This window comes from Diabrotica undecimpunctata, chromosome 4, assembly GCF_040954645.1.
Source record: "Diabrotica undecimpunctata isolate CICGRU chromosome 4, icDiaUnde3, whole genome shotgun sequence".
Taxonomy (NCBI): domain Eukaryota; kingdom Metazoa; phylum Arthropoda; class Insecta; order Coleoptera; family Chrysomelidae; genus Diabrotica; species Diabrotica undecimpunctata.
The window spans coordinates 19,778,296-19,792,458 of record NC_092806.1 but is presented as its reverse complement, the minus strand read 5'-3'; the positions used below and the strand labels follow the sequence as shown (position 1 = coordinate 19,792,458).

Below are 14,163 nucleotides of genomic sequence, written 5' to 3'. Positions count from 1 at the left end.
ATTTCTTCCCATTGGACACTCCATTAGTTATTTCAAATTATATTTAATTATTGAATTTGATTATTGCTTGTGACATGGCATTTTGTAGTATTTGTAGAACTATAAATAGACTTTAAATAGATCTATGATTGTATATATTATTGGAAATTAACCAAATAAAATATAAAATAAACTTTTTAATTGTCCGTTCGCCTTACAGATCAGAAGCATTTTCAAAATAAATTGTTAATTAAGCAAGCTAATAGGTATCTTTATTGTTAACTACCGACGGCTAACATCTACATATCGCTTTAAAAGAAAAGTCATAGAACAAGGATATGTGACGACCACTCAACGATGTTCCTGAAAGTTATTCTGCCAAAATCTTTACGCGAATAATTTTTATTATTCACATTATTTTGTTAAGAGGAGGGTAATTTTTATTTATCGTATGGCACTTGACACATTTACATTTAAATTTACATTATATTTTGTATAAAACATTACATATATGTTTACAAACGAACATCTATAATCTATTTCTAATGAGTGTAGAGTAATAAAATCTCATGAAGTATTCAAAAGCGCTACAGGGTAATCCGTCAATAATCCGTCAATAAATTCCGTCCGCATTGCAAAATTCTGTCGTTTCATAAAGAGCAGGTAGGTATCACCCTGTTTTAAGGGATTAGTCCATTGTTATCGACAGATAAACACTGAGCCAGAGGCGCGCTAGTGGGTTAATTGACAAAAGAATATGCATTCTTAAAAATCATATTAAAGGAAATAAAAATGTAATACAGCAGAACAGTGTTATTAAAAAAATATAAAATGTAAGAATAAAATATATACGAACCGAAATCGGGAAATACTCACAAACACACACGAATGAACTTTACATATTGAAACACTTGTGGGGAGTTTAAATCAATTTATTCACAAAAACTACAAAAACTTTACTGGATACGTTATTACAATTCTACATCACTATAGTCTTCATCCGAAAAACTGTCATCATCCCCTGGTGTTATAATTATAGGGTCAACCACCTGATCGACCAAGTTGTCCAGTTCCCACATTTTATCTTCCTCTTTTAAAACATGCTGGATTGCTTTTTGCCAGTTTTCTGATGTGATTTCCATAATGGCTTGATTAAACAATACCTTGACATCTTTCATTTTAAATGTGGTATTGTGCCTTGCAACATATCCTTTAACTTGTGCCCATATAAGTTCTATGGGATTTAATTCGCAATGATATGGCGGTAGGCGTAGCACAGTTACTTTATACTTTTCTGCTACATCTTCTACGGCATATTTTATGAAGCGAGATTTATGTTGTTTTACTACGGCTAGTAGTTCCTTCTTTATTGAATTCGTCTCAAACTGAATACCTTTATTTGACAGCCAGTTAATAATTTCTTGCTTTCTCCAAGCTGAAGTTGGTACCTTCTCTATGCGCCTTGAATGGTAGCTTGCATTATCCATAACCACGACCGAATCAGCTGGAAGAAATTTTAACATTTCCCCGAAGTAGTCTTCGAAGACATCCGAATTCATGTCCTCATGATAATCTCCCGTCCGACACGACTCAAAGCTTAACAAACCTTCTTTTAAAAATCCTTCTTCGCTTCCAATGTGAACAATTATAAGCCTCTTCCCTTTTCCCGAAGGCACTTTAATACCCGTCGAAAGGCCTTCTATGAAAGCTTGGCGAGCACTTGTTACATTTTTATCTTGCCACATTTTTTGGACTATATAACCTTCGTTTATCCACGTCTCATCAAGATAAAAAATTTTCTTGTGCTCTCTGCGGTACTGTTTTATAGTTCTCAAATATTTTCGTCTCCAGCAAATGATTTCATCACTTTCCAGTAATAGTGCCTTTCGATTGTGCTTTTCCCAGGAAAAATTCATACTTTTTAAAGTTTTCCATAAAAGTTTTCTGGATATCAAAGGAATATCGTTATCTTGGCTTATCTCCATTAGTATTTTGTCAAGGGTGGGTATTTCCTTTTCAAAATAAAACGAATGAACTTTTCTTCGAATGTCACGTTTGGTGTCTTCACCTAAGATTTTTATTGGTCTTCCTGATTTTCTCTTGCATGGACTTAACTGGCCTGATATCTTTCTTTCTCGCAATAATTTAAAAATCGTGGACTGTCCAATTCCAGTCATTCGGACACATCGCTCAACACTTTCTTGCACAGACAAACTAGGGTGATCGTGTTTTATGCAATCATATACATTTAAAATTATAACTTTTTCACTAACAGATAGCGGAGAATTTTTTACACCTCTTTTCTTTGGAGTAAATGTCGCCATTTTATAACTTTTTCACTATTTCTATATCACAATATTACTGTACGTTTAATTGGTGTAACAACAATTATTAACTCGAATGTCGAATGTCGAATGATAATAATAAAATAAAAGAGGGATTATAATGAAAGTGTAAGTAAAACCTCTTTACGCGTTATTAGTCTTCATGTTGATTTATTTTAGTTCTTAGTAATATTAGGAGGTGCGTCATACCCTTATCAGTTTCTTCTAATGCTTTTATTCGTTCAGTAAGGAAGTGAATTTGTTTTTATAAATAAAAATGTAATTAGCTTTAATGACCATATAATGGAATACGAGTTTGAAGAATAAGTTAATCGAAAAATTAAATAAAATTGGTTATCACAAAATATCCAAAATATGATATTTTGAGGTACATCAATTTTTGACGACGAAGTTGACATCCGTCCATTTGCCTACGCCCATGACGACACCGAAATTCAGGCAAATTTTATGACACTTCATGATTTATTACTCTACACTCATTTGAAACCAATTATAACTGATTTATATAGTCTATCGACTCTGGAGTCGCCATTAGGAAATCCTCTGACCTGCCATGATAGGATCTTGTGGGACATTGTTCTGTGATGTGGCAGATGGTTTCTGGTTGTCCGCAGTCACAGAGTGGGGATGGTCGTTTACCCCATTTGTGCATCATGTAACCGCATCTACCGTATTGGGTTCTGAGTCGGTTCAGCATAGTCCATGTATTGCGTGGTAAGTCAAAACCTGGTGGTGTTTGTATGATGCGGGGTAAGCTGCTATTTTGTTGTTCCATCCATTCTCGAGTCCAAGTGTTCGTTAAGTTTAACTCATTTTACACAGCAGTCTGTGCTGTTTTTATTGGCGGTCGTCTGGAGTGTAGACGGTTACCGTTGGCAGCATCTATATCTTGATGGATTGGCAGGATCTCGTTACTAAGCATCTTTCTGTACTCACTAGTAAGGGAGTGTATGCGCCGTAATTGGGGTGGTGGAATGTGGCTTAGTACTGGGAGCCATTGTGTAGAGGTGGATTTGATAACGCAAGCAATCATTCTCATTGTATTGTTCAATTGGGCATCTAATTTGTGTATATGTGGACTAAGCTGAAGAGCAGTATTCCGCGGTTGAGAAGACAAGGCCCAGGGCAGATGTTGCACAGATTCTGGATGATGTTGTTTCTGGATTAAGTTTTTCCGCTGTTTTTGACAGATGTTCCTTGAAAGATAGGGTTCTGTCAAGATTCACTTGGTACCAAGGTACTTTGGTATTTTATTGTAGGCGAGTGTGGTGTTTTCGAATTAGATGTTGAGTGTTCTTCCTGCAAGCTTGTTTTTTAGGTGGAAACTCCAGAAAAGGGTGAGGTTATGGGTCCCTCGAATTCTCTTTTTACCCTCGGGTCTTGTGTGGATTTTTTGGTTGTGGATTTTGGTGAAGTTATTTTTAATTGACTCGTTGTCTCTTTCTCTCTAAATACTCTCTGGCTCAATATTTAGGGTGGACACAGACTCCGCGACCGTATTTGCTTCCCTGATCGTTCCCTATGGATTTGTGTCTCTGAACTCAGAAGAGCCACTTATTTCTGAGCCTTCTTCTAAGCTATTTCTTTATCATACTGTTAGTCATCGTTGTTTCTATGAGTTTGGACGAAATATTGACTAACTCGGCAGTACGCCTTTATCACGATAAGATTATAATTCCCTAGAGTTTACCACCTCTGGGGCATCGCTTAGGGTAACAGTTTTTCTCTGTACCATGTATCCTCTGGCACGATGGTGTTACACCTCGGGATTGGGGAGCGCAATAGCCGCAGTATAAATCTGACCGTATCATAAGCGAGCTGTGGTGCGGCGGTTTGTAATTTGTCCATTGTTGGGCATGGTGTAAGTATGTGTTATCTAAAATAACGATATACCTGCTGCCCGTATTCCATATACCTTATTCACACCTGTCATATTTATTCATAGGGCATTACTATATATGTATATGTATATATATATATATATATATATATATATATATATATATATATATATATATATATATATATATATATATATATATACTCTTAAATAGTAAGTTACTATTTAACTTATCTGCAAAGATTAAATTTCTTTTCTATATATATTATATATATATATATATATATATATATATATATATATATATATATATATATATATATATATATATATATATATATATATATATATACAGGGTGGTCCTTAAGTAATTGTACAAAAAGAAACAGTAGATTCTACACTTTAAAATATTACGATTTAAGCTAAATTGCTTTAATAAAATGTTGATATTAAGAAAGATACAGGGTGTTAAAGTGCAAATTAAAAATTTTATTTTTGGCTATAACTTTCATGTTTGTAAACATTTATGCATAAAAATTTACAACTGGGTACTTTTAAATATGAGAAATTATAATTTAATGCACACTTTGATGTAGCGGATAGAGGGCGCCATATATGCCACATATGTGGCATAAATTTGCACTTAACTTTTTTGCTCTTTGAGTGAACTGTATTTGTGATACAAAATATTAAAGATACATTATTTCAACAAAAAAAAGGTATACCTGTTAATAACTTTTAAACTCAATAGTTTTCGAGATAATCGCATTTTACAAATCAGCTGCATATTTCTGAGTTAAGGCAATTACCCCAGGCAACGAAGGAAAAATAGACAAAAACATTAATAAATCTAAATTTTGGTATAAAATACCAATAACTAAAGTTAATAGTAACTAAAGTTAATAGTTAACGAAATATTAAATAAAATAAATATATCAGCAGGATAATTAATAATAGGATATGACAAAAAACAGAATAATAGGATTTTACATCAAACATTTTATATTTTATGTTAAATTAAAGTCGTAATCAAAACATTTTGTTTACAAACCAAATTAAGAAATAGTTAAACTAAATTACTAAACTTTTTGTTAAAGTAAGTGTTCGATATGTCTACCATTTTCATTAATTCATTTGTCAATATATTCCATAAAAATCATCTCATATTAAATAGCATCATTGGTTCTAAAGAAACTGTTGAGGTATTTATTTCTTCCCATATTTGGTTGCAAATGTTTATGGCATTCTTATAGAAACGTTGTTTTAATACGCCCTATACACCAAAATCAAGCGGATTAAATTCTGGGCTACGTGGTGGCTATAATGTATAATGGACGAATCTATATCCAAATCTTATAGTATATTATGTCGCAAAGGTTAAATAATGTATTAAACTGTGATGAAGAAGATGAAGAATATTTTCTCCAATAAGACATTTAGCAGCCATAACAAAAATTTTGTAATGTTACATTATCATCTTTGAGTTGTTTTAATAAGAATAAACTATGAATTATGCTTATCTACAGATATTGAGTGCTTTACCGCACAAATATCACAACTAAGAATTATGAGGCAGCTGACTTATAAAATGCGATTATCTCGAAAACGGTTAAATTTTGAGGTTACTAACGAGTATACCTTTTCTTTGTAAAAATAATGTATGTTTAATATTTTTTAACACAAATAGAGGTAACTTTAAGAGCAAAAAAGTTAAGCGCAAATCTATGCCACACCTGTGGCATATGTGGCGCCATCTATCAGTAACATTAATTTATGTATAAAATTATAATTTATCCTACTTAAAAGCGTCCAATTATAAATTTTTGTCCAAAAATATTTACAAACATAAAAGTTATAGCGAAAAATAGAATTTTAAATTTCCACTTTAACACCCTGTATCTTTCTTAATATCAACATTTTATTAATGCAAGTTGGCTTAAATCGTAATAGAATCTATGGTTTCTGTTTGTACAATTACTTTAGGACCACCCTGTATATATATATATATATATATATATATATATATATATATATATATATATATATATATATATATATATATATATATATATATATATATATAATATTCATATTTAAAATAGGAAACTTGAAAAAGTTTTGCTCAAATAACATTTTCCGTATTGAGAGAGTATGCTCTAAATCCAATTTTTTGTTTGTTATTTGTTATTATGTCATTTATGTATTGTTTTGTTATATTTTTGAAATCGTACATTATAAATTTTCTGTTTGTATATTCCAAGAAGATAAATTTTGCTGTATTTAGGTATTCTTCTTTCTATTGATTAATGTATGTAGGTCAATACCCAACTCAACATATAGATATTAATATTTCTATGTAATTGCAGGAATATGAAGAGAAAGTTTCGTTGAAACTAATGCAAACTCTATACTTTGTAAATTATAAATATTCTTCCTTAAAACATAAAGTACTGATCCATAATGCTGAACTGGTCAAAATGGTGGACTCCAGTATAGCAACATTAGCAAAACACTTAGAGATCCTCATACACTTTTTTGCCAAAGAAAATTTAAGGGAAGAGTCTACGAGACTATTTGCGATAGTACTGATTAAACAAACTTGTATTAATGATTGGGATACTTGTTATAATAAGTTGACGTTGCTGCCAACTGATTATTCAGAATGGGTAAATTCAGATCCTCACATATTTCTGAGAATATGTTATATTCTTTGCTTAGAAAACAAGTAAGTATTTAATACAAACACACTTTTTTTCATGAAAAAGTGTTTCAAGCTTAATAGGTGTCTTATAGTGAATGTACCCATCCTGGAATCGACCAGAACATGATCTATCTGATTTCTTGTGACGCCGTCGTTGGAAAACCACGTTTCTTTGTGTATTTTCTTGTGTTCGAACATTGTTGATTTTATTAGTAGGTTGTGGGGTGCTGCAAAGTCTATTAACCTTGTTCCATTGTCGTTACTGACATCATGGAGACTATGGTTACCTATTGTTGGTCTGTATGCTGCTTCATTCCCAATCTTTGCTTTGAAATCTCCCAAGAAATTATGCATATCCTGCTTGGGAAGATTATTTGTCAGTTCCTCTATTTTTTCAAAAAAGTTGTCTATTACTTGCTCTTTCTTTTCCTCAGTCGGTGCATGGGCAGCAATTAAGGAATAGTTATGCAGTCTGATTTAACAGAGCCTTTCGTTAACGGGTTTGAAGGTTATAACTGACCCCACAAGACTTTCCTTGACTATGAAACCTGTGTCGAATTAGTGCTCCTGTTCACTTCCGCTGAAAAATACTACATATTTATTAGTTTTCAGTATGCCTTCCGCAATCCATCTTCCTTGTAAGGCAGTTATGTTCATGTTTCTGGAGACTGGCTGACATAGGCTTGGTACGTTCTAGGTTCGTATATTTCACTCGCACAAAAACATGGATACTTTGTAAATCCAAATTGTTGATCCAAAAGCATGGCTATTATTTTAAGGTCTCCACAGAGTTGCCAACAATATTCGCTATACTTTATGTTATTTAGCAACAGCTCAAAATTCTCATACGTTTCTTTGAGATGTACGGAGTGAGCAACAGCCACCGAGGCATAAGTATTACCATTGTACCAAAAGACCCTTCTGACTTCTCTTCTATATAAATAATACCTCTCTTCAAAAAGGGGAACAATCGGACCCGGAAAATTACAGAGGAATTATTTTATTAAACACAACTCTAAAATTAACAACCAAAGTGATATGAACTGAATGAAATTATAACACTAGCAGAAGAACGACAAGGTTTTAGCTCGGGAAGATCATGCACCGACGCTATATTTATAATGAGGCAAGTGCAAGAGAAATCATTAGAATACAACAAACCGACATATCTATGTTTCGTGGACCTTAAGAAGGCATTTGACCGGGTCAAATTAAAAGACGTTATCAACTTACTGTATGCAAGAGAGATGCCTTTAGGAATAATCAAAACGATCGAAAATATCTAACAAAACAACACAATAAAAGTAAAAGTAGAAGAAGAACTAACGGACCCTATGTAAGCTGGCAATGGAATAAGACAGGGAGAATCCCCAGAGTCCTCTATTGTTCAACTTCATTATGGATGAAATAATAAAAAAAGTCACAGGATGGTCAGAGCAAAAATCAGTATTGACGGTAACTATTAAATGAAAAGAAAAATAATTAGAAACTGGGATCTAGTAGATAGACACAAACTAGGGCAATATAAAGATATATACAAAGATATATTAAAAGAACAACTTACCCAAAAATTAGACAATAATGATAAAGATATAGACGTAATAGACAACATACTTACAGTAACGATGATTACATCAGGAAAAGAAATAGCAAAAAAGGATCTAAAAAAGAACAACTATATATCAACAGAAACAAAGAAGCTTACGGATAAAAGAAGGAAGCTGAACGAAGAAGGCAAAAGGAAATCTATAGAATATGTAGAAATCAATAAAACAATAAGCAGAATGATAAAAGAAAATAAGAGAAAAGAACAAGAAATAAAAATAGAAGAAGTAATACAGAACAACAAAAATATGAAATGCTTAAGACCGAAATTAGGTAAGTGTGAAATAAACAAAATAGAATATGTAAAGGGAGTAGAAACAAATATTAAAGATGACATCATAAATATAATCCACCATTTCTACTCAGAATTATATAAAACAAAAAAGGAACTACCAGAAGAAATTAAAAACCAACTTAAGGCTAAAATAAAAAATGTCAACTCAGAGCTACAGCCAGAAATAAGCAAATCAGAAATAAAGAAGGCATTCAAAGAAATGAAAAACAACAAATCGGCTGGAAAAGATGGAGTAACTGCAGAGATGCTAAAATATGGTGGAAAAGTGGTAATTAATACTCTACACTCCCTTTTTAACAATATATTAAAAGAAAAAAAATCCCAAACAACTGAAATGAATCTGTAACCATTATCCTACACAAGAAAGGGGATAAAGCAGATATAAAAAACTACCGTCTTATAACACACCTCAATGTAACGTATAAACTTCTAACAAAAATTTTAACCAATAGATTGACGACAAAATTCGACGGATACCAGTCGAAAGAACAAGCTGGTATTAGAAAGGAATTCAGCACAAGTCATCATTTACTAAGTATGAAAATACTTATAGAACGAGCAAATGAATACCACATTCCTCTATATATAGCGTTCATAGATTTCGAAAAGGCTTTCGACAGTGTCGAACATTGGGCAGTGAAAAGTTCTTTGATTAACAGCAGAATTGACCACAGATATACGGAACTAATAGCCAATATATATCTTCTTCTTCTTCTTCTTTTGGCATCATAACCCTGGATGGGTCTTTGCCTGTCTGGCTATGTCCTTCCATTCAGATCTCTCTTGTGCCCTTCTTCTCCATTGTCTTATGTTCATTGTTTTCAGGTCGTCTTCCACGTCATCCAACCATCTCGTTCTGGGCCTTCCTTTTTTTCGCCTTCCTATGGGCTTCCATTGTAACATTTTCTGTGTTGTTTTTGCATCGTTTTGTCTCTGCACATGTCCCAGCCATGACAGTCTTTGACTTTTCACAAATCTTACAATGTCATAACCTTCATTTAACTCATTAACCTCTTCGTTTCTCCTGATTCTCCATGTGCCATCTTCCTCTTGTACCGGGCCATATACTTCTCCTATACTCCTTAGTATTTTTCTCTCGAATGTCCTGAGTTGGGCTTCATCTTTTTTCGTCAAGCCAATATATATAAGGAAGCCAAAACAACGATTAAAGTATATGAAGGAACAAAATCAATACAAATAAATAGAGGCGTGAGACAGGGTGACACAATATCACCGAAACTTTTCAATCAGGCTCTGGAAGATATTTTTAAAAGATTAGAATGGGAATAAAAAGGTATAAAAATTTGTGGACAACTCTTGAACCATCTAAGGTACGCTGATGACATCGCATTGATAACCGATAAAAAAGAAGAAATATTTGAAATGATGAAAGAACTGGACGTAGAACCTGGAAAGATAGGCCTTAATATGAATTACAGCAAGACCAAAATCATAACAAATACAGATAAAGACATCACAATGAGGATCGGACAAGATAAAATAGAACAAGTTCAGGATTATTTGGGTTATTATATATCTGGGTCAAACTATAAAACTAAACAAAGAAAACCAAACAACAGAGATAAAAAGACGAGTTAGACTGGCATGGGCGGCATTTGGCAAACTAAGCTGCATTCTTAAAAACAAAAGATATCCACAGCATCTTCAGACCAAAGTATACAATCAATGCATACTCCCTGTTCTTACTTACGGTTCCCAAACGTAGACATTTACAGAAGCTAACATGGACAAAATCATAAAAACCCAAAGAGCAATGGAAAGACAAATGTTGCACATAAGACTAATGGATAAAAAGAGAAACGAGTGGATAAGAGAGAAAACTAAAGTGAAGGATGTTAGACAAGGAGTTGCAAAATTGAAATGGGGATTTGCCGGACACAATCTAAAAGAAGACCGATGGAACAAAATTCTTATAAGTTGGAGACCGTGGGAATATAAACGAAGCAGAGGAAAATATCAAGAAGCACGTGGGCTCTAGGTGGATGACTGTAGCGACAGACAGAGAAGAATGGAAAATGATTGGGGAGGCCTATGTCCAAAGATGGACCGAAGAAGGCTAATTAGATATATAGATAGAATAAAAAAAGTAAGAACTAAAAAAGGATACTGAATGGAAGAAAAACAATTTAAAATAATCTGCTGTGCAGACGACACAGTACTACTCTCTCAAATTTAACATGTTAATTTCCCCAAAAAAGACAAAATGCGTGGTTACAATAGCTAATTTACTAAGATGTAAATTGGAGCTGGAAGGTCAAATAATAGAACAAGTGATGGAGTTTAAATACCTGGGCATCACATTATCTAGCCACGGAAGTGAATAGAGCAAACAGAGCCGCAGGCTGCCTGAATGAAACAATATGGAGAAATAAAAATATCGGGAAAGAAACGAAAGGCAGAATTTACAAAACAATCATCAGACCAATAATGACATACGCGGCAGAAACACGACCTAACACAGAGAGGACGGAAAAGGATGTTAGAAACAGCAGAGATGAAAACACTTAAAAAATGATATTAAGACACTATGGGACAGAGCTAGAAGTACAGATATACGACCTAGATGCAAGGTGGAGAACATCAAGAACTGGGTGAGAAATAGAGTAGAATGGAACGATGATATAAGCCGAATGAGAACAAATAGAGTAGTAAAGACGGCAAGAGACGATTACCCTATAGGAAGACGATCAGTAGGAAAACCACAAAAACGACGGAAGAACTTATTGGAGGCACATTGACAAACAGACAGAGTGTTATGTCTATATAAAAAGAAGAAGAAGACTTCTCTTTATTCTGTATAAAGAACTTTTCGCGTTCTGGCAATACGATGAATGCTAGAACGTATTTTGGTATATGGCTTAACAGCCGTTAAGCGATATATTGGACATTGGCAATATGTTGGTGACCAGCACGTAGTTTGGAAATGGGTTGATTTTAACATATATGATTACTTTGTGTGGTGATTGATTTAATACTCTGAATCATTTTTTTACAGAATTATATAGATGTATTATCTTTTGTTTTATTAAAATAAAACTCGCTTGTGGCTTATATTTTTTTAGAGTTATGTGGATACCTGACAAAATTATGAAGGTTATAGCCTCGGTGATTTACTCAATCGAACGTTATACATTGGAAACAGAAATGCTTAAAATTATTTGTTACATTTATCCCTTTATCATACCAGAGTGCATCAACCAAACTAATGCTATTTTGGGCGACGACCTGCTCATAATTATGGAAGAACGCATTTATGAATTGGAAGATATATTGTCTTTACATGTTAGCCAGCTAAACTGGACCCTGTGGAAAGCAACTCGGCCAGTGAAAATGACAGTTATTTGTTTTTGGCTAAGAAATAATGAAAATGATATGTTAAGAAAGTATATCCTTCATTGTAAAGCTCAGAATATTTTGTTCGATATTATAAGAGGCTACAGCGTTGAGGACAGTATTGCTTTTAGGTAAGTTGTTATTTTGAAAATTATATAAATTTGTATATACACTCTGGGCCAAAATTAACCGGCCACCTTAAAAATGGGTAATTTTTTATTTCTTATATCTCCTAAACCTGTTGTCAGATTTAAGTGATTTTTTTAATATATTATAGCCTTATTCCTTGACAATATCTTTATAATAATATTGTGGCTAAACATGTAAATTTTCATTGTATACCGGGTGTACGAATCAAACTGTGTTTTTTTCTTAAAGTTTGGATCACCCTGTGGAATATTCTAGCATTTGTAGAATACTGAAATTAAATCGTAACTATGCCTCATGCTTTCTCAACATTTTGTTTTTTGATTGATTCGCTTATGTTGGATAATACAAAAGTTAGGTGCTTTAACAACTAGACATGTTTTTTATCAATTTTTATCTCCTCGCAAGAGAAAAAATAATCTTTTTGAAAAAAAATCATTTGTTACAGTAAAAATTCAATGAATAAAATTTTCGAAGAAAATTCAAATTAACAATATTTTGGAAATCAAAGTCTAATTGAAAAAAAATTGGGTATCAATAATGGGTGTTGTCGCCTCTAGCCCTTAGGACTTCTTACAGCCGGTTTGACAATCCATTCATGATATCCTGGATATCAGATTGGGGGATATTGTGCCACTCCTCTACCGCAGCTGTCTTCAGCTCTTCAAAGGATGCAGGGGCTGGTACTCTTGCTCTTACCCATCTTTTGAGGTTGTCCCAGATATGCTCAATTGGGTTAAGATCCGGACTGTGTGCTGGCCATGGTAGAACTTGAATCCCGACCTCATTAAGGAACTCACGGGTAGATCTTGCTGTATGGCAACGTGCATTGTCATGCATTAGTCTGAAGTTATCACCAATGAATGGTGCAAAAGGCATGACATGGTCTTGGAGAACTTCTTGCACGTATACTTTGGCATTCACACTGCCTCTACCGATCACAACAAGATCAGTACGCGCTTCGTAAGAAATACCTCCCCAAATCATTATTGATCCTCCTCGGTAAGTCACTGTTTCGGTTATAGCGAATGCAGCAAACCTTTTATTTTGACGCCTAAAGACACGTTGGCGTCCATCTGGACCTTTTAGTGCTATTCTGCTCTCATCTGAGAACAGTATATTCTTCCATTCCGCCATACTCCAGTTAGCATATTCTCACGCAAAATGAAGTCTAGCCCTACGGTGTTGTGGAAGCAGTTGTGCTGCGCGAGCTAGACGAAAATCCCTCAAGTTTATTTCTGACAGTCTTCTTCTAATTGTTTGTCTACTCACACTAACGTTTCTCACCTCAAGAAGAGACCTACGAGCTTCAGGAGCGGTGCAAAACGATTTCTCAATACTTTAGTGACAATGAAGCGGTCATCTCGAACTGAAGTGCATCGTTTTCGGCCTTAACCTGGCCTGCGGTTGTATGATCCTGTCTCCCGAAATCGTCTGATGGTATCTTGTACCGTAGTTCTGGGTACATCGAGTATACCAGCGATATGACGTTAACTGTAACCAGCATCATCTAAAGCCACTGCCCTAGCAGCATCAGTTGGAACGAGTGGCATTTTTTAAATCACAAACAATAAATAAGCACTAAAATTTCAACTTAAACAATATTCGCTCACAATGATATAAAATTATAATTTTAATTGTTAATTTTAATTACAAATTTAATTTTAATTACAAATTGTTCAAGAATTGTTATTAACACAGAAAAAGAATTGCAACAATATTTCCTTGTTGTCATCCTTCGATGACACAAATTTAGGAAACAAACTGTCACAGGTAATGTAAACAAAACAATAATAAAGGTGATGGGGTTAATTTTGCTGGTGAGTTAAATCGTCTGTATTGATGAAAAACATGACTAGTTGTTAAACTACCTAACTTTTGTATTATCCAACATAAG

The 14,163-nt window shown here is 33.7% G+C and overlaps 1 protein-coding gene across 1 annotated transcript in view; it reads left to right on the top strand.

Annotated features, from left to right (window-relative positions):
- LOC140438162 (uncharacterized) overlaps positions 1–14,163 on the top strand; it is a 35,990-nt gene that overhangs the window by 6,581 nt on the left and 15,246 nt on the right. Inside the window, exons 4-5 of the mRNA XM_072527873.1 lie at positions 6,531–6,889; positions 11,849–12,250. Of these exons, the coding sequence (XP_072383974.1) occupies positions 6,531–6,889; positions 11,849–12,250 (761 nt within the window). The remainder of the gene's footprint in view (positions 1–6,530; positions 6,890–11,848; positions 12,251–14,163) is intronic.